Source organism: Polyodon spathula, chromosome 21 (genome assembly GCF_017654505.1).
Source record: "Polyodon spathula isolate WHYD16114869_AA chromosome 21, ASM1765450v1, whole genome shotgun sequence".
Lineage (NCBI taxonomy): Eukaryota > Metazoa > Chordata > Actinopteri > Acipenseriformes > Polyodontidae > Polyodon > Polyodon spathula.
This window is the reverse complement of record NC_054554.1, coordinates 14,912-32,844: the sequence shown is the minus strand read 5'-3', so window position 1 is coordinate 32,844 and position 17,933 is coordinate 14,912. Positions and strand designations below refer to the sequence as shown.

Genomic DNA, 17,933 nt, shown 5'->3' with positions numbered 1-17,933 from the left:
CAGGTGAACACCATTCTTTACATACCCCGCATTATGAGGGGGGGGGGGGTTGCACAGCATGATTATGGGGGCATAACATGATTATGGGGGCACAGCATAATTATGGGGGCTTTGCACACTCAAATCAATTCTCGCGTATCCTACAGATTTAATTTGATGACGAGTAAGAGAAACCGCTATCTGTAAAAGCTTGCAATTTCTGCATGGTCTCAGAACGCACATCCGCCTTAGTCCGACGGAATCTAACCCTGGATATAGCTGTATCTCTGGCTGGCACACATTTGCTAATTAAGGCCCCATTTCGATGAAATGTGAAATGGTAACCAGCGGTGTACCACAGGGATCAGTATTAGGTCCTCTGCTATTCCTAATCTACATTAATGATTTAGATTCTGGTATAGTAAGCAAATTTGTTAAATTTGCAGACGACACAAAAGTAGGAGGAGTGGCAAACACTGTTGCAGCAGCAAAGATCATTCAAAATGATCTAGACAAGATTCAGAACTGGGCAGACACATGGCAAATGACATTTAATAGAGAAAAGTGTAAGGTACTGCACGCAGGAAATAAAAATGTACATTATAAATATCATATGGGAGATATTGAAATTGGAGAAGGAATCTATGAAAAAGACCTAGGAGTTTTTGTTGACTCAGAAATGTCTTCATCTAGACAATGTGGGAAAGCTATAAAAAAGGCTAACAAGATGCACGGATACATTGTGAAAAGTGTTGAATTTAAATCAAGGGAAGTAATGTTAAAACTGTACAATGCACTAGTAAGACCTCATCTTGAATATTGTGTTCAGTTCTGGTCACCTCGCTATAAAAAAGATATTGCTGCTCTAGAAAGAGTGCAAAGAAGAGCGACCAGAATTATTCCGGGCTTAAAAGGCATGTCATATGCAGCCAGGCTAAAAGAATTGAATCTGTTCAGTCTTGAACAAAGACGACTACGTGGCGACCTAATTCAAGCATTCAAAATTCTAAAAGGTATTGACAGTGTCGACCCAAGGGACTTTTTCAGCCTGAAAAAAGAAACAAGGACCAGGGGTCACAAATGGAGTTTAGAAAAAGGGGCATTCAGAGCAGAAAATAGGAGACACTTTTTTACACAGAGAATTGTGAGGGTCTGGAATCAACTCCCCAGTAATGTTGTTGAAGCTGACACCCTGGGATCCTTCAAGAAGCTGCTTGATGAGATTCTGGGATCAATAAGCTACTAACAACCAAACGAGCAAGATGGGCCGAATGGCCTCCTCTCGTTTGTAAACTTTCTTATGTTCTTATGTTCTTATGTTCTTATTCAAATCGCACATGAGCACACTGCAGCGTTTTACAACGCATTCAAATCACACATGAGCACACTGTAGCGTTTTACAGCGCATTCAAATCGCACATGAGCACACTGCAGCGTTTTACAGCGCATTCAAATCGCACATGAGCACACTGCAGCGTTTTACAGTGCTTTCAAATCGCACATGAGCACACTGCAGCGTTTTACAACGCATTCAAATCGCACATGAGCACACTGCAGCGTTTTACAGCGCATTCAAATCGCACATGAGCACACTGCAGCGTTTTAGCAGTGCATTCAAATCGCACATGAGCACACTGCAGCGTTTTACAGCGCATTCAAATCGCACATGAGCACACTACAGCGTTTTCGCAGTGCATTCTTTCAGAAGCTCTGTTTTTAATCTGGCGCTGTGATTCAGACACGACATACTTTTTCCGACCTCCTCCCTGATTTTCTCTGCAGATGTATTATTTCTCCCAGACAGCCTCAGAGGACCTGCAGGAATGCACAGCCTCCACTTCCCCTTTGATCCTGATTTATACGTTCCTATTGCGTGACGGGAGTTGTAGTTAAGCATTCCCAAATCCTCGGCGACTGAAGTGTGCGGCGAATTCAAGACTGCAATGCCCATAACACTTGCGCTTGACGCAAGAAAAGCAGCAATGTTTTTTGGGAAATATAGTTACGCGTGTTGTACGTTCTCGTTGCTGTCTATGACCAGCTGGGATGTTTCTGACTACAAGGACCTAAAAGCAGCTTGGCTTGTGGAATCTCTGTCTGTCGGGGGTCCCTGTTTAGGGGGCTGCAATAAACACAAGAGGCTGGGCAAAGGCAGAGACCGGGGTCGTGTAAAACACGAAGAAGCAGACAGAGCTAAACATCGCAACGGGAGAAAATGCATCAGAATTACATGTATTGAAAATTGAAAATTGAAAATACATGGATGGATGCAGCTCTCGTATCATTTTAATGATACGGTAGTAATAGTAATAATAATTACATGCTGAGATGACGTGTCCGTTATACAAGAACAGCAGATAAGGGATGCAGTAACCTCGCCAACATAAACATTTGGATAATTTGGCAATGAACGCTGTTATTACTCAAACAGACAGACCGCACTGAGTGCAGTTTTGAAAGGGATTCTCCCATCGCTGCGTTCTGTGTACCGGAGAGAACGAGCACAGCTCTGAGGTAAGTTCATCAGCCGAGGTATCGAGTCTCATACAGTGTGTTGTACGAACAGAACTACATCGGTCCGAGCGTCGCACCCACGACAGGACGGACAGCTCTATCTATCACTGCCATAGCAGAGTATGCGCTTGGGGTGGCAGTGAGCTAATTTAATTGTTGCGCTTCTCACTTTGGTAAGATTTAACGGTGCTCTATAAATGTGATGGCATTCTGTTAATGGAAATAGATAAGGGGGTTATTTTTGTTCAGAGAAAGACGAGAATCACCCACTGTGGCTCAATCTCAAGTGAGCGGCTGACGTTGCTAGAGAGGCTGGTAAAGTGAGGGTGCTGAAGTAGAAGCACGAAGCTATACAGCACCCCGGGTCAGCCCGATTCAGCGCAGCGCAGAGATACGATATCAGCACTGTACTGTACAGCACCCCGGGTCAGCCCGATTCAGCGGAGAGATACGGTATCAGCACTGTACTGTACAGCACCCCGGGTCAGCCCGATTCAGCGGAGAGATACGGTATCAGCACTGTACTGTACAGCACCCCGGGTCAGCCCGATTCAGCGCAGAGATACGGTATCAGCACTGTACTGTACAGCACCCCGGGTCAGCCCGATTCAGCGCAGAGATACGGTATCAGCACTGTACTGTACAGCACCCCGGGTCAGCCCGATTCAGCGCAGAGATACGGTATCAGCACTGTACTGTACAGCACCCCGGTTCAGCCCGATTCAGCGCAGAGATACGGTATCAGCACTGTACTGTACAGCACCCCGGTTCAGCCCGATTCAGCGCAGAGATACGGTATCAGCACTGTACTGTACAGCACCCCGGTTCAGCTCGATGCAGCGCAGAGATACGGGATCAGCGCTGTACTCTAGCTCTGTGTCTGTGGGGCGGGGTCCTCATGGAAATGGCTGAAGTCGAACTACCCTGGAGCTACCGAACAGAATGGAGAAGTAGTTACGGAGAATTGAAAGATATTACTGTATGCTTAGCTTCCCTGTACTGAACAGAATGGAGAAATATTACTATATGCTGTGCTGCCCTGTACACTACAGAATTGAGAGCTAGTTACTGTATGCTGAGCTGCCCTGTATACTACAGAATTGAGAGCTAGTTACTGTATGCTGAGCTGCCCTGTACACTATAGAATTGAGAGCTAGTTACTGTATGCTGAGCTGCCCTGTACTGAACAGAATTGAGAGCTAGTTACTGTATGCTGAGCTGCCCTGTACACTACAGAATTGAGAGCTAGTTACTGTATGCTGAGCTGCCCTGTACACTATAGAATTGAGAGCTAGTTACTGTATGCTGAGCTGCCCTGTACACTACAGAATTGAGAGCTAGTTACTGTATGCTGAGCTGCCCTGTACTGAACAGAATTGAGAGCTAGTTACTGTATGCTGAGCTGCCCTGTACTGAACAGAATTGAGAGCTAGTTACTGTATGCTGAGCTGCCCTGTACTGAACAGAATTGAGAGCTAGTTACTGTATGCCGAGCTGCCCTGTACACTATAGAATTGAGAGCTAGTTACTGTATGCTGAGCTGCCCTGTACACTATAGAATTGAGAGCTAGTTACTGTATGCTGAGCTGCCCTGTACTGAACAGAATTGAGAGCTAGTTACTGTATGCTGAGCTGCCCTGTACACTATAGAATTGAGAGCTAGTTACTGTATGCTGAGCTGCCCTGTACTGTACAGAATTGAGAGCTAGTTACTGTATGCTGAGCTGCCCTGTACTGAACAGAATTGAGAGCTAGTTACTGTATGCTGAGCTGCCCTGTACTGAACAGAATTGAGAGCTAGTTACTGTATGCTGACTGCAGCTGTTGCCTTACTAACAAGCTGTTACAGCTCCTCTAGATACGCCAAAACACATCCTTGTCATATTATCCTAAAACTTACTACTACTACTACTACTACTACTATAATAATAATAATAATAATAATAATAATAATAGTATAATAATAACAATAATAACAATAACAATAATAATAATAACAACCTAGGGAGGTATATATTTCTATCGTGAGAAACTGTAAAATGTTTTTTATGTTTTGGTTTTCTCCTTTTGAACTGTTACTTGATTGAGACGTGCTTCACCCATTAAAAATAACCGATAGGCCACAGCAGATATTCTTTTGCCCCCGTAGTTTTTGTTTGTTTGTTTGTTTGTTTTTTTTTTTACTGCTTGCATACACACAATATTATTCTATGTTTTGTTTTTGGTTTGCCTTTAAACTATTTAAAATGTAATATAAAAACAAGGGAAAGTAATTCAAAATACGACCCTATAGTCCCACTCCACTATTTACAAAAGCTAACGTTAGAGGCTGGGCTGTTTGTGGAGATTGCAAAATATGATTCATTAAATATAGACTAGGCACTTGGTTAATTAATTAATTAATTAATTATTATTAATTAATTAATTAATTAATGTGTTTATTAATTTTAATTCTCTATTAATTAAATTATGTGCATTTAAAAAAAGACAAAGAGATACAAGCAGTTATTTATTTGTGTTTTAATAAGGATGTTAGTAGATTGATGTTGCTGCAGGGCATGAATGGATTTAAGATCAAAACCAGCTCTAAATAAAATGTTCTTACTGTTGTTAAGCACTCGTAATAATTTGAAGCAGTGGCATTTAAAATGAATAGAAGCTCATCTTTACTAGATTGAAGTAGGCTAGAATGTTTTTTTTTTTTTTAGTTAAAAACACGTCGTTGTTTTTTATTGAAATACATATTCAGCTTTCATGTTGAATCATGTGCTACTCATTCAATCAAACAAACTCTCAGCCCTTGTTAAACATATACAATAACGTACCTGACATGTCAAGTATTTTGAACTGCCTTAGGGAATACTTACCTTCAAAAACGCATGACTTGCTTTTCTTTGTTTGTTTAACACTTTCCTTTAATAAACTACACGTGGGAGTTCTAGGAGCAGTTCTGCAGAGATGCCATTGGGACTGGTTCTGCCAGACTGCATAGCTGTCAATCGATAGCCATTATATTTATAATTAAAGCTCTATATTTGTGGTAGTTCATTTAAAATGATCATAGTCGTTGATTGATTCCAGAGAATCGTGGTTTTTAGCTGATGGTAGTAGAGATTGTTTGCTGCAGTGCTGTCAACTTCAATCAATATGGAAGGAAGATAAAAAGCGGTAATAAAGGTATTCCAAAACAAAACGGTTAATAATATATGGTGTTGAATTCCACTCTTCAGGGCTGGGGCTTACAGCCTATCTGGTGGCTCCTGTTCTTCACTCAGGTGAAAGTCTTACCCCTCCCTGAATGGTAACAATTCTTACCAACAGTGCAGGATTTCTGAACTGTTGATTCCTGGCAGAAAGCTCAGCTGGGGCAGTGCTGATAACAGGACACTGTTAGTACCTGGGGAGCTTGCACCAAACCACTGGACTCAGGGACAGAATGACTGATAGGAAGTCGAATGCTGGAATTGGAATGCTATAGAACACAGCTTCTCTGGAGGGCATCTGAGTGCACACACCAAGTCACTAACTTTGTAAGCCTTGTGTGTTCTGTCCACCTGGTGTGTGTGTTGTTGGTACAAGCTGATGCTAGGTTGTGTTGTAATGTACCAGTCTTTGTTTCATTCCTGCACTATGACTCTGTAGTCACTGTTTCAGTCTCTGTTAGTATCCTATCTGCATGTCTCTGTGGGGTTTCTGGATTCATTCCCTATGATTTACACACACAACCTGAGCAAGGTACATTGATGCCAAGGGGCTCATTCATTGTTCCTTGGTATTTTGGCTGTAAGTTGAACACAGCCTTGAAGTCAGAGCGTTGTGTATTTGTACAGGGCATAGCTCATACCTGAATAAGCGTGATTAGACACTGAAGCGTATCCATAGGGTGTTAGAGTGGGTAGTAGTTACCAGTGGCTCAGCTCAAAGGGATTCTCAAGTAAATCCAATAAGGTGAACAATTAGATTATCAGATATATTCCTGTCTGAGGCTAAAGACTTTTTCCATTAAATTGTGTGCTTGTAAATGTTGTTCTCAATCCCTACCTCGCAGACTAACAGACACAGCATGTCCTGTATGTGGTGGTTTGTGATGTGAACGCACATCCAACGTGCTTCCTGCTCTCATATTCCCCTGACAAGCTGAACACAGCCTGCGAGGTCAGGATTGGGACCCACAGCCCCCTCTCACACCTGCAAGGTCAGGATTGGGACTCACAGTCCCCTCACACCTGCGCACCAAAGGTCGGAGCAACTGCCCTGGAAGTGACAGACTCCCAGGCAGAGGAGGCTATGAGGGGAACAGCACCAAGTTATTTACCAGCCCAGTCTCTCTGTCCCTTGCCAATTACCTCCTCGTTATCCAGTCAGAGCCTTAATGCTTCCTAATGAGGTTCCACTGCGCCCAGATTTGGGGGGGAAGAGGTGCTTATTGAAGGAGATTGAGATCCGGCTGGAGTAATCAAACACTAATGAGGGGCAGCCAGCATTGTTTGTGCAGCAAACATATTTAGAGGTCTGGAATGCAGTCTGAGCCCCTGTTTGCAGGTCTGGCTCAGAACGGCCAGGCCTATCCAGGGATACCCGGCTCTGCAATAGACTCAGTTTGATTCATTTCATTTTCTCAGAGATGCTGAGGCTGAGGAAAAGGGAAGGCTATGGGAATACCAAGAGACGAGGCTTACCTTAAAGGGACTTTTCATATTTATTTTGTGCGTTCCCAGCACTGCTCTCAGTCTGGGCTCTGTGCATTCTCAACCCTGCTCTCACCCTGGGCTCTGCATTCCCAGCCCTGCTCTCAGCCTGGGCTCTGTGCATTCCCAGCCTTGCTCTCAGCCTGGGCTTTGCACTCCCAGCCTTGCTCTCAGCCTGGGCTTTGCATTCCCAGCCCTGCTCTTAGCCTGGGCTCTGCATTCCCAGCCCTGCTCTCAGCCTGGGCTCTGCATTCCCAGCCCTGCTCTCAGCCTGGGCTCTGTGCATTCCCAGCCCTGCTCTCAGCCTGGACTCTGCATTCCCAGCCCTGCTCTCAGCCTGGACTCTGCATTCCCAGCCCTGCTCTCAGCCTGGACTCTGCATTCCCAGCCCTGCTCTCAGCCTGGACTCTGCATTCCCAGCCCTGCTCTCAGCCTGGACTCTGCATTCCCAGCCCTGCTCTCAGCCTGGACTCTGCATTCCCAGCCCTGTTCTCAGCCTGGACTCTGCATTCCCAGCCCTGCTCTCAGCCTGGACTCTGCATTCCCAGCCCTGTTCTCAGCCTGGGCTCTGTGCATTCCCAGCACTTCGCACCTCATTAGGCTGAGGCTACCTGTGGCCTTGCTCACTTTGTGCTAGAAGATAATTACAGTGATTGTGCTTGGCAGGGCACAGAGAAATTTCACTGGAATGGAATTACTGCCCAAATCAGACTAAACTGACAGACTCCTCTCCCACCCTGCCTCTCAGAGTGCTGGTAATCACACAGACTGCCTCTCTCGCCCTGCCTCTCAGAGTGCTGTTAATCACACAGACTACCTTTATATAATGGAAGATACCAAAGAGGCCGCTCTGCCATTGGCTATGATTGTGAACTGAATTAATGATTTGAATCCCAGCAGAATACGAATAGAGCCTCCTATCCACTCTAACTCATTGTGATGCTTACTCATCCTGAAGTGTTCTCTCTCTTCACACTCTCTCCATCCTACCCACACCCACACACCTATTCCCTCTCCCTCCCCTCTGTCTCTTTCAGGTTGGCTGGGGTGGTTGCCATGGAAACAGCAGACTCAGAGAGTGGGTGCTGTGACAGATCACTATCGTGACCCATTTCAGCTGGGTTAGGCAGATGTCACATTTGCAATGTTCAGTCCTGTTTCCTTCCACGCACTTTTCCTTTGAGAGTATCCTTCTCAAGCAATGCATAGTTTGCATGTGTTTGAGCCCTCAACCCAAATCCTCAGATATCAGGTGTCTAGGAGATGTTTGTGTTTTAAAAAATGCCCAGCTTTGCAAAGTTTACACTGATGCTTCAATTCCCTCTTTATCTCAGGAGTAAAGAACCAGAGCACTGTGCTGAATGTCCTGCAGCAGTCGAAACACCAAACAACATTTCATTAAGCAGGTAAAACCACGTTTCTGTGCACATGTGATTGTGCTCTGAGGGGGTCAGGCGCTGCTCCTGGAGTGACGCTTTGGCAGCTCACATGCATTTATCACCCCTGACAGGAGATGCGCTGAGTATAGAGGAAACTGCACTGGTGTCTGTGCTTTTTTCCCTCTGGGATATATTTGCTATAATTTGAGTTTTTCTCTGATCTCTGTCTTGCAGTCCACACACGAGTACGACAATACACACGAGAAAGCAGCCCCTTCCCTCTCTCTCAGTGTCTCTCTCTCTCTCCTTCATCTTGATATACCTCACATATACGGCTACATATCAATAGTCACCTTGGCAACCAGTCTCTCTGTGAGCACTCTCAGCTGTGAAAGACAGAGAGAGGACCAAGAGGAAGATGTGATGTTTGAAGCAGGGAGGAACATGGATTAGCACGCAGCACGCCTGTTCTGATCTCCAACAGCAGCCAAACTAAACAACAGAAAGCAACAAACAAGCTCCTACACAGCATTGTGTGGGGACGAGGGCCGGGTGATAATCAGAAGCAAGGCAGCTGTCTGGGGGACCATCTACTGGCTGAGGGAAGAGGACAGACATTCTTCTCTTTTAACGAAAACCGAAGGAAAGCACAGTGATGCAGGGAGAATCACAGAGGTGCTGTGAGGAGAGTGAGAGGTACTGGACAGCGTCTGTCTGTATTTAGCCACCGTGTCAGAGAAAAAGAGGCCCCAGGGCCAGCGGAGGAATTAACAGAGAAAATGAAGCAAACTAAAAAACAAGCCAGGCTTTGAAAACAGATGGGGAAGGTAGCTGACCTTTTCTGTGAAATGAAAGCATTTTTTAATAAGGCCCCTGTACAGATACTGTTCAAGTGACAACCAGGAAGTCTAGCCGGGACTCCTGCCTGCAGAGGGCAAGGTGCTCAGGACTGTTCTGCACTCAAGCTCCTTTTCACAACATACCAGTGTCGGCTGAGTGGGCTTGTAGTCAGTGGAAGCTAAGAAGAGTTCTTCAACTACAGTGAGACAGGCGGTTGGATATAGCCAATCAGTCGGGACAGCCCAGCCAATTAGTGAAGCAGGTAAAAACGCAGCAGTGAAGAAAGAGAGAGTAGCCTGTCAGTGGCTAGCAGGGGGAGGCAGTGTGTCCCCACTGTGTCCCACTATGCGGTGTTCTCTGCGGATGTGGGTGCTGCTGGCATCTCTTGCGCTGCTGTTCTTCTCCTCGCTCCTCTTCTCATTGTCGCTGCGAGGGGCCAGCCTGCCCTATCTGGACCCTCCCGGCTGGGAGATGGCTCACAGGGTCAAACTGGTGCCCAGCTATGCAGGCATCCGGAGGCTGGACTTGCCAGAGGGGGCGCTGCAGCGGACCTGTGCCTGCGAGAGCTGCGTGGGGGACCCTGGCGTGTCAGACTGGTTCGACGAAAACTACGACCCCGATATCTCGCCCGTCTGGACCCGTGACAACATCCAGCTGCCTCTGGATGTCTACTATTGGTGGGTGGTAAGTATTCCCCTTCCATCACGTGCACATGAGCTGAGCTGACCTCGCTCCTGAGCCACGATATAGTCTGCACCTCCCTCCTCATAATACTCCAGAAGAGAAGAGAAGTAATGCTGAAGATTCTTAACCTCATTTAGTTAAATTTTTCACTTGTGCTCCTGAACTTAGACCTTGGGATAAACCTACATGCCCTAATGAGTGCCTTCTCAACAGGAATCATTGGACTGTATAACACAGCCAGACTCCTCAAACAGTGGCACAGTTCAATGCACAATTATGCTTTATTACACTGTGATATATTTTTTACCATGGCAGACCTTTATAATGGATTAGACACGGCTCCATAGTGCATGAAACAGGAGCCCTAGTTGACAGTACTTTGCAGCCCAGTCCCTCTCATTCTCTTGCTCTCCCCAGATGCTTCAGCCGCAGTTCAAGCCGCACAACATGCAGCAGGTCCTGTCCAAGCTATTCGAGGTGATCCCGGGACACAGCCCCTATGGCTCATGGGACCCATCCCGCTGCCAGCGGTGCGCAGTTGTGGGGAACTCAGGGAACCTGCGGGGAGTGGGCTATGGTAGCCTCATTGATGGCCACCAGTTCATCATGAGGTGAGGATGAAGGGGCAACATTCAGCTCTCAAGTGGTATAATGTGCAGTAATAATTCCTCATCTGTACTGAGGAGCTGTCTCACTGTATGGCAGGCAGAGCTGATCCTGGACTCTGACAGGGCGGATGCAATGTGATGATACTTGGATTAAGATTGCTCTGTCTTAGTGGAATCTCTTTCTGCCCCTGTCTCTCAGATAAATGGGTGGAGTTGGTGAGTTTGGGAGTGCAGTTGATTTGTTTGGGAGTGCAGTTGATTTGTTTGGGAGTGCAGTTGGTGAGTTTGGGAGTGCAGTTGATTTGTTTGGGAGAGCAGTTGATGAGTTTGGAAGTGCAGTTGGTGAGTTTGGGAGAGCAGTTGATTTGTTTGGGAGTGCAGTTGATTTGTTTGGGAGTGCAGTTGATTTGTTTGGGAGTGCAGTTGATTTGTTTGGGAGTGCAGTTGATTTGTTTGGGAGTGCAGTTGATTTGTTTGGGAGTGCAGTTGGTGAGTTTGGGAGTGCAGTTGATTTGTTTGGGAGTGCAGTTGATTTGTTTGGGAGTGCAGTTGATTTGTTTGGGAGAGCAGTTGGTGAGTTTGGGAGAGCAGTTGATTTGTTTGGGAGTGCAGTTGGTGTGTTTGGGAGTGCAGTTGATTTGTTTGGGAGTGCAGTTGATTTGTTTGGGAGTGCAGTTGATTTGTTTGGGAGTGCAGTTGATTTGTTTGGGAGTGCAGTTGGTGAGTTTGGAAGTGCAGTTGGTGAGTTTGGGAGTGCAGTTGATTTGTTTGGGAGTGCAGTTGGTGAGTTTGGAAGTGCAGTTGATTTGTTTGGGAGTGCAGTTGATTTGTTTGGGAGTGCAGTTGATTTGTTTCGGAGTGCAGTTGATTAGTTTGGGGGTGCAGTTGGTGAGTTTGGCTAGGTGGAAGTCTGAAGGCAGTGTCAGTCTTCCTGTATTGATCTGTCATCGCTACCATGTCTGATTTATAAACAAGCCAAGCCTAGAGCTGAGCCTTAGCACAGCTAAAGGAATAACTGGTACTGTTCAGCTACCTTTCACACTTATCTGAGCAGGAGAGATGGGATGGGAGGGAAAGCAGAATTAAAACAGTATGAAACACATGTCTAAATTAACTGCTTGTATACAATTTACAAAATACCTGATTTAAATGAATTTGGGTATGAATTGGATTCCCATCTACAATTCATCCAGTGGAATTCAATGTGTGTGGTTCTGCTTGTGGACTGCGGGTTTGACAGCAGACAGCCCTTTAATCAGCTTCCTTCCCAGCCAGAAGAGCATGCTGGTCCTCTCAGGGGGAAATGATTCTTCCAGGCTAGCAGTCACCATGGCAACCGTGGCTCCCTGTAACATTTTTCAATAACACATTTTTATTTAAAAGAAAGAATTTCCTCTGCTTACCCAGAAAAGCCATTTCTGTTGACAGGCTTGCTCTGCTCGTCCTGTGTGCGTGTGTCTGGGCTCATGTCAACCTGCTGCCTCTCAGTGCCCCCTCTCAGGGTCCTTCCAGCACAGCATGGAGGCTGAAGTAACTTAAAAAAAATGATGGTGATTAAGTAGATTCAAGAAAATGCACAGAGTCCTTTTCTTCAATCAGTTGCCAGGTTTATTGAAATATGCAGGGAGTCTGGTCCCAGGTACAGGACAAACAGAATACTCATCATTACAATATTTGCATGACATTAAATACCCTTCTGTATAGATGGTCCAACTCCCCTTTCTCTGACACTTAAACAATGGTCAAGGTACAACACATTATTCTGTTAATTTAGTGTGTGTGTGTGTGTGTGTGTGTGTGTGTGTGTGTGTAGTCTAGTGTGACAACCTCTGAACTCCATTCTGCATTCTTCACACTCCTGGAGAAAAAAGGTCCATAAATCTGCCCCTTTGATCCCAGTGGCATTATCTCTTTCGATCTCTCTGAGAACCTCTGGGTCCAACGCCAGTCCCTGGGAACCTTTTAGCCCCTTTATGCTTTGCATTCCAAAATCTTACAGCCTGGCCCCTTCTGGTCCACAGCATTGTTATCTTTTTAGCTTGCAGTCAATGCTTGGCAAGAAACTTGTAGACACAAGGTCTCTATCAATTGTAAGCAGTACATGCAATTTGAACCAAACAGTCTGCTATCTGCAATATTAGTCTCTTTTCAGAAAAAAACACCAGTATAGCTCTGCCAGTCCACATGCGTAGCAAACAGCTAATCAATTCTCAATCCATGTTTTCCAACAAAGGCTTGGCTCTTCCAGGCCGGCTTTTCTTCCCTGGTCACTGATTAAGCATGGGGAGCCACAATATAGTGTCCAGTATAGAGGCGTATGCCTAAGGAAGTGCCCAGTCTGTATCACTGCTGAGCTGCAGTGTGAGGCCCAATCTGCTTGCAATAATTCAGCAGCAAACAAAGCTGCCTGAAGCTCATACATTGCGACGTAATATAATGAGTCCCTTAAGAGGGAAATCAGTGCTGATGTATTGTAAATAAAGCCCAGCCCTATATTTAGAGGGGCAGCCAATCATTCCTGGCACAGGAGAGACTAGGTGGTCTGTTGCCTGTCAGTGGGTCTGACCATGTGGCTAATGATCTTGTCTTACACCTGGTTAGTCCAGCCTGTGAATTAGACATGCATTCCTGCACAGCACAGTACTGCCATGAAGCAGCAAAGCCCACAGTTACGGAGTGTTCACCTGGAAGGGCTGCCGATGCCTGGGCACGCATTCATGAAGAGCTTGTGTGTGTGCAGAATGAACCTGGCTCCCACACTGGGCTACGAGGAGGACGCTGGCAGCCGCACCAGCCACCACTTCATGTACCCCGAGAGCGCCAAGAACCTGCCTGCCAATGTGAGCTTTGTGCTGGTGCCCTTCAAGACACTGGACCTGCTATGGATCACCAGCGCCCTCTCCACCGGGCAGATTCGCTTGTGAGTGCACAGTGTTCTGCAGCAGCGCTGACTTTTAAAACCTTGCATTGCATCAGTAGTGGAGGGTTTCCTTTTCAGTGTGCTCATAGAAGAAAGATGGCACCATTATTACTACATTAAGATGAGTAAATGCATGTTAGTAATATGGCTATAATGATATCCCTTATTTTAGAAATGGTGTTAACCATGTTAACATTGCAATAGCATTCCAAAGTTAAATGTGAATCTTAAGCACTTCTTGTGCAGTAAAAGACCATTTAGATTTCTGGGGGATCAGTGACACACTATATTCCGTGGTAGTGAACTCTAACCCAGCTCCTTTCTCTCTGTTTCCAGCACCTATGCACCAGTGAAGCAATTCTTGAGAGTGGACAAAGACAAGGTAAACTAACAAACACTTAACAGACCCACATCAATAGACTTGCATCCATAGAGCTTCCCAAAAACATTTTCATTTGCCATCTGAGCAGGCCAGGGGTGTGTGTGAAGACCCCACTGCGCCGGCCCCCGCTGGATCAAAGGGTGAAGGGCAGTGCCTTGGTTAAATCATAACAAACAAAGAGTCCAGTCCAGGGAGAGCTAGCCATGTCTGTAACTACACGATGCCATGTGATATATAAATCTGAGCTCATTTAAAAGATCTCATTGTTCTGTATGGGATAGAATCAGGCTGTGGTGTGAGTGTGTATGTCTCTTAATCAGCTTTGTTGATAGAGATAACTGTGTCTGTAACTGTATATAAACCTGGACTGATTGCTCTTTATGGGATAGAATCAGGCTGTGTTGTGAGTGTGTCTCTTAATCAGCTCTGTTGAACCAGGTGCAGATCTATAACCCGGCGTTCTTCAAGTACATCCATGAGCGCTGGACGAAGCACCACGGCCGCTACCCCTCCACCGGCATGCTGGTCCTGTTCTTCGCACTGCACGTGTGTGACGAGGTGAGGCTGCTTCATCTGCACCAGCCACATGGCTCCCATCATGCATTGCTGTTAATTTAAAGACAATAGGGTTCTGTAAAGCTGCATAGTCTGTGGGGGTGGGTTTCACTGTGAAGGAGATTTAAAGCAAAACCCCTGACTGGTCCAGTAGTGCCCCAGCATTGAGTGTCATTGCTGCCCACTGCTGTTCCACATCAGTAGGATGATGCATTAAAGCCAGGTTGTCCTTTCTGAACCTGTCTCTCTGTCCTCGTTGTTTTCCAGGTGAATGTGTTTGGGTTTGGTGCCGACAGCCGGGGAAACTGGCACCATTACTGGGAACAGAATCGATACGCCGGTGAATTCAGAAAAACAGGGGTCCACGACGCAGACTTCGAAGCCCAGATAATCAACTCACTGGCCGAGGCCGGCAAGATCCGAGTGTTCCGAGGGAAGTGAGCAGCCAGAGCGGGAGGGGGGGTCTTGTGACAAATAGAGGAAGAAAACACTGATAGGACTGTTCTTGAACTCCAGTGTGGGAGCGGAGGGTTGTCACGACACGAACAGGAAAGTGCATTGCTGAAAGTGGACAGCTTTTCAAAAGATGTCTTGGCTCCTCAGATAATCGTTGATTCCATAGCCGCAGAGGATTCACTCTTCTATCATCGTGCGCTCCTGCTCAGCCAATAAAACCCCAAAGGTCTTGTTACATGATGATGTGACCCTCAGCTCTCTTGCTGTTTCCTCTGTTGGGCGGCTCACAGGTTCTGAGGGAGGCAGGGTTGGCATCACTGCCTGACACAGACTCAGCACCTGCTTCTCATGCAGGCCCGCACAAAACACATCCCTGGAACACACACTAGGGGGAGCTGTGTTCATCTGCAATCATATTCTTCAAACCAGAATCATTTCTTAAAACATGTATCTTTTAAATACAGTACCTTTTACTAGAAGTCATATCAGTGTAAACTCAACAAGCTGTGCAATGAGCCCATTGACCAGACCAATGACTGGATTAGCGCTACACCATTGAATATTAATCAATATTTAGTTGTTTTTGTGTATTGCCTGTGGTGATACAAAAGCATTACAATGTGAGACCTGCAGCTGCCCCCTAGTGTCTGTTTTTGGGATCCCCCACGCTAGAAGCTGCACTACTGAAATTATCAAATTTGTGTTAAAAGATAACTCAGAAATGTCTTATTACTTTTCAGTATTTCAGATCTGAGAACTATGTATATATATCAGTAAATCAGCTAAATGAACATTTCAGATAATACCTCTTGCAGCAACCCAGTCTACTTTACATTGTTGCTTATAGTTGAACATTTTGCTTTACAAGTGTTATTCTTTGTTCAGGTCTGGATCTCAAACAGAAACAAGCATGTTCCTCCAATACCCTGTGCATAACAGCATGAGCACTGGCTAGATTTAAACTGTATCTATTGTGAAAGATTTCACTTAATATAGGTTTGTTTCACTATCCCCGCTCCTGAAGCTGTGTCTATGGATTCTATAAACACTGTGAGCATTGGAACCACGGGCTGGCTGGGCGCAGCTTTGTAATCTCACTTCAGTATTGATTGCTTTGAACAAAAATGCTTATTATTTCTGAGACTGTGTGTGTTTGTGTAAGTCATGATTTTAAAAGTAGTACTTCTGATCTGGATCTCCACTGGCCTGCTGTACTGCAGCTATCTATTGAAACTAGAGTGCCTTCTCAAATCTCTGAACACAAATGACAGGCAAATATCCTGACCATTCTCTTGAGCAGACCAGACTCAATTTTTTCAGTACTTGAAACAAAGCGAAGACTCCCAGTTATCATGCAGTTACATTTAATGAACATGAACTTGTCCAAAAGGTGTTCTTTTAAATAAACAGAAAATACTTCGATCACCCTCCAAAAAGTATTGGGGCGGATAAGTAAGTCAGGGGAGGGGGGTTAGTGTTGCCTTCCTTATGGACTATTATGTACAGCGATCAGGACGTTTTCAATGTCCCTGCGACCCGCCTGCAGGATTGTGCTTGGAAGGTAGAGCCCCGGAATGGTGTCTCTTCTTAATGTGAAGGCTGTTGAACCACTGCTGGCCCCCAGGCTTCTCTTCCACAATGAGGTCTCCCCATACCCTGAAGCACTGAGCAGCATTGCCATGCCACCCAAGGGATCTTTGAGTGCCAGCAGCAATTAATCTACAACGTTAAACACCCCAGTGCCTCTTTACAAAGTTTCCCTTCTGAACTAAGAAGTTTCTACTTTTGTTCGGATGTAACATCAGAGTGGTTAAAGTTGTGGATGAATGGACTCCCTTACAGTGCAGCTGCATGCCTTTTCTTTCAAGAGAACTTGTCTGGCCATCAGCTTACTGCTGCCCCCCTTGGCAGGTGCCATTTGGTATCAGAATATTTGAATGTGTTTCTGTTGTGCAGAGAGCAGGCAGTGCGGCTCAGTGGTCTGGTTCCTGCTGCCGCTTGTGATACAGCACTACACCTTGTAGCTTGCCCAGGGTTTCAATGCTGTATCAGTGCTGTAAACATCTGGAGCCAAGAGGCTTTCGGGATGTAGTACTAGCACGAGCACGCAGTACTGTAGCAGCAAGCGTCTGCAAGGATTCTGGATTCCGAAAGAGAACCGTTTCAAATGCTTCGGGGGCCTGAGGGAAAACAGTTAATGACAGGATTGATGTCCAAATGAGAACATCCTCTTTCAGGATTTTCTAAATAAACTTGCTGACAAAGCCCCCTAGCATCGCTCTGGTCAGACCTGAATGAACGTGTGCCTTGCAGGTGTTGCACCTGAAGAGTTAGACAAAGACACACCCAGGAGTCACAGGAAGACACGTAAACTCATTCTCCTGTTACTTTCTTGCTCAGTTCACTGTGCTTTCAGAAGACATTTCTAATCTCTGCAACACTCAAAGGCACTCCTAAACCTGCGCAATACAAATCACCAAAATTGTTTCCTTCAAATAATCTCTTGAAATTCTAGTCACAAAGATTTGTAGCCAAACCCCTTTCTCAAGTACACCAGCACTTCAGTACTTTGAAGTACAGCACATTTAGAATTATATATATATATATTCTTAAACACAACCTGTGAAAAGCTGTATCATGTTTAATAAACTGTGCTTTATCTCCCTTTTATACCTAGCAGATTATATGTGCTGTAAGGATGTTTTTTATCTAGTACTATTGTAAAGAAATAAAGAAATGAATCCAGGAGTAGCGGCTTGTGCCTTTGTAATCACACAGAGATGTGCTCTGAAGGGATGGGAGTGTTACTATTGTGAAGCACAGTCTGGAAGAATGCAGTGCGTCTCCCAGCCATTTAAAACAAGACACTTGACTCTTATAATGGGTGGATTTTATGAACTGCAGGGACTGTAGAAGAAAGACACAAAA

The 17,933-nt window shown here is 45.5% G+C and overlaps 1 protein-coding gene across 2 annotated transcripts; it reads left to right on the top strand.

Annotated features, from left to right (window-relative positions):
• Positions 1-1,981: 1,981 nt before the first annotated feature.
• LOC121296114 (CMP-N-acetylneuraminate-beta-galactosamide-alpha-2,3-sialyltransferase 2-like) lies at positions 1,982-17,753 on the top strand. 2 transcript variants are annotated; one of them, XM_041221329.1, is made up of 8 exons: positions 1,982-2,493; positions 8,516-8,587; positions 8,795-10,084; positions 10,502-10,695; positions 13,433-13,612; positions 13,949-13,994; positions 14,433-14,552; positions 14,817-17,753. In XM_041221329.1, exons 3-8 carry the CDS (start codon positions 9,746-9,748, stop codon positions 14,988-14,990), a joined length of 1,053 nt encoding a protein of 350 aa, XP_041077263.1. In that variant the 5' UTR covers positions 1,982-2,493; positions 8,516-8,587; positions 8,795-9,745; the 3' UTR covers positions 14,991-17,753. The 2 variants fall into 2 exon arrangements, with proteins under 2 accessions (XP_041077263.1, XP_041077264.1); XM_041221330.1 differs by lacking the exon at positions 8,516-8,587.
• The last annotated feature ends 180 nt before the right edge of the window (positions 17,754-17,933 follow it).

Coding starts and splice junctions, on each gene's coding strand:
- LOC121296114 (XM_041221330.1), top strand. CDS start 9,746: ATGCGGTGTTCTCTGCGGATGTGGGTGCTGCTGGCATCTCTTGCGCTG. Junction 13,995..14,432: donor TGAGAGTGGACAAAGACAAG/GTAAACTAACAA, acceptor CTGTTGAACCAG/GTGCAGATCTATAACCCGGC. Junction 14,553..14,816: donor CACTGCACGTGTGTGACGAG/GTGAGGCTGCTT, acceptor GTTGTTTTCCAG/GTGAATGTGTTTGGGTTTGG.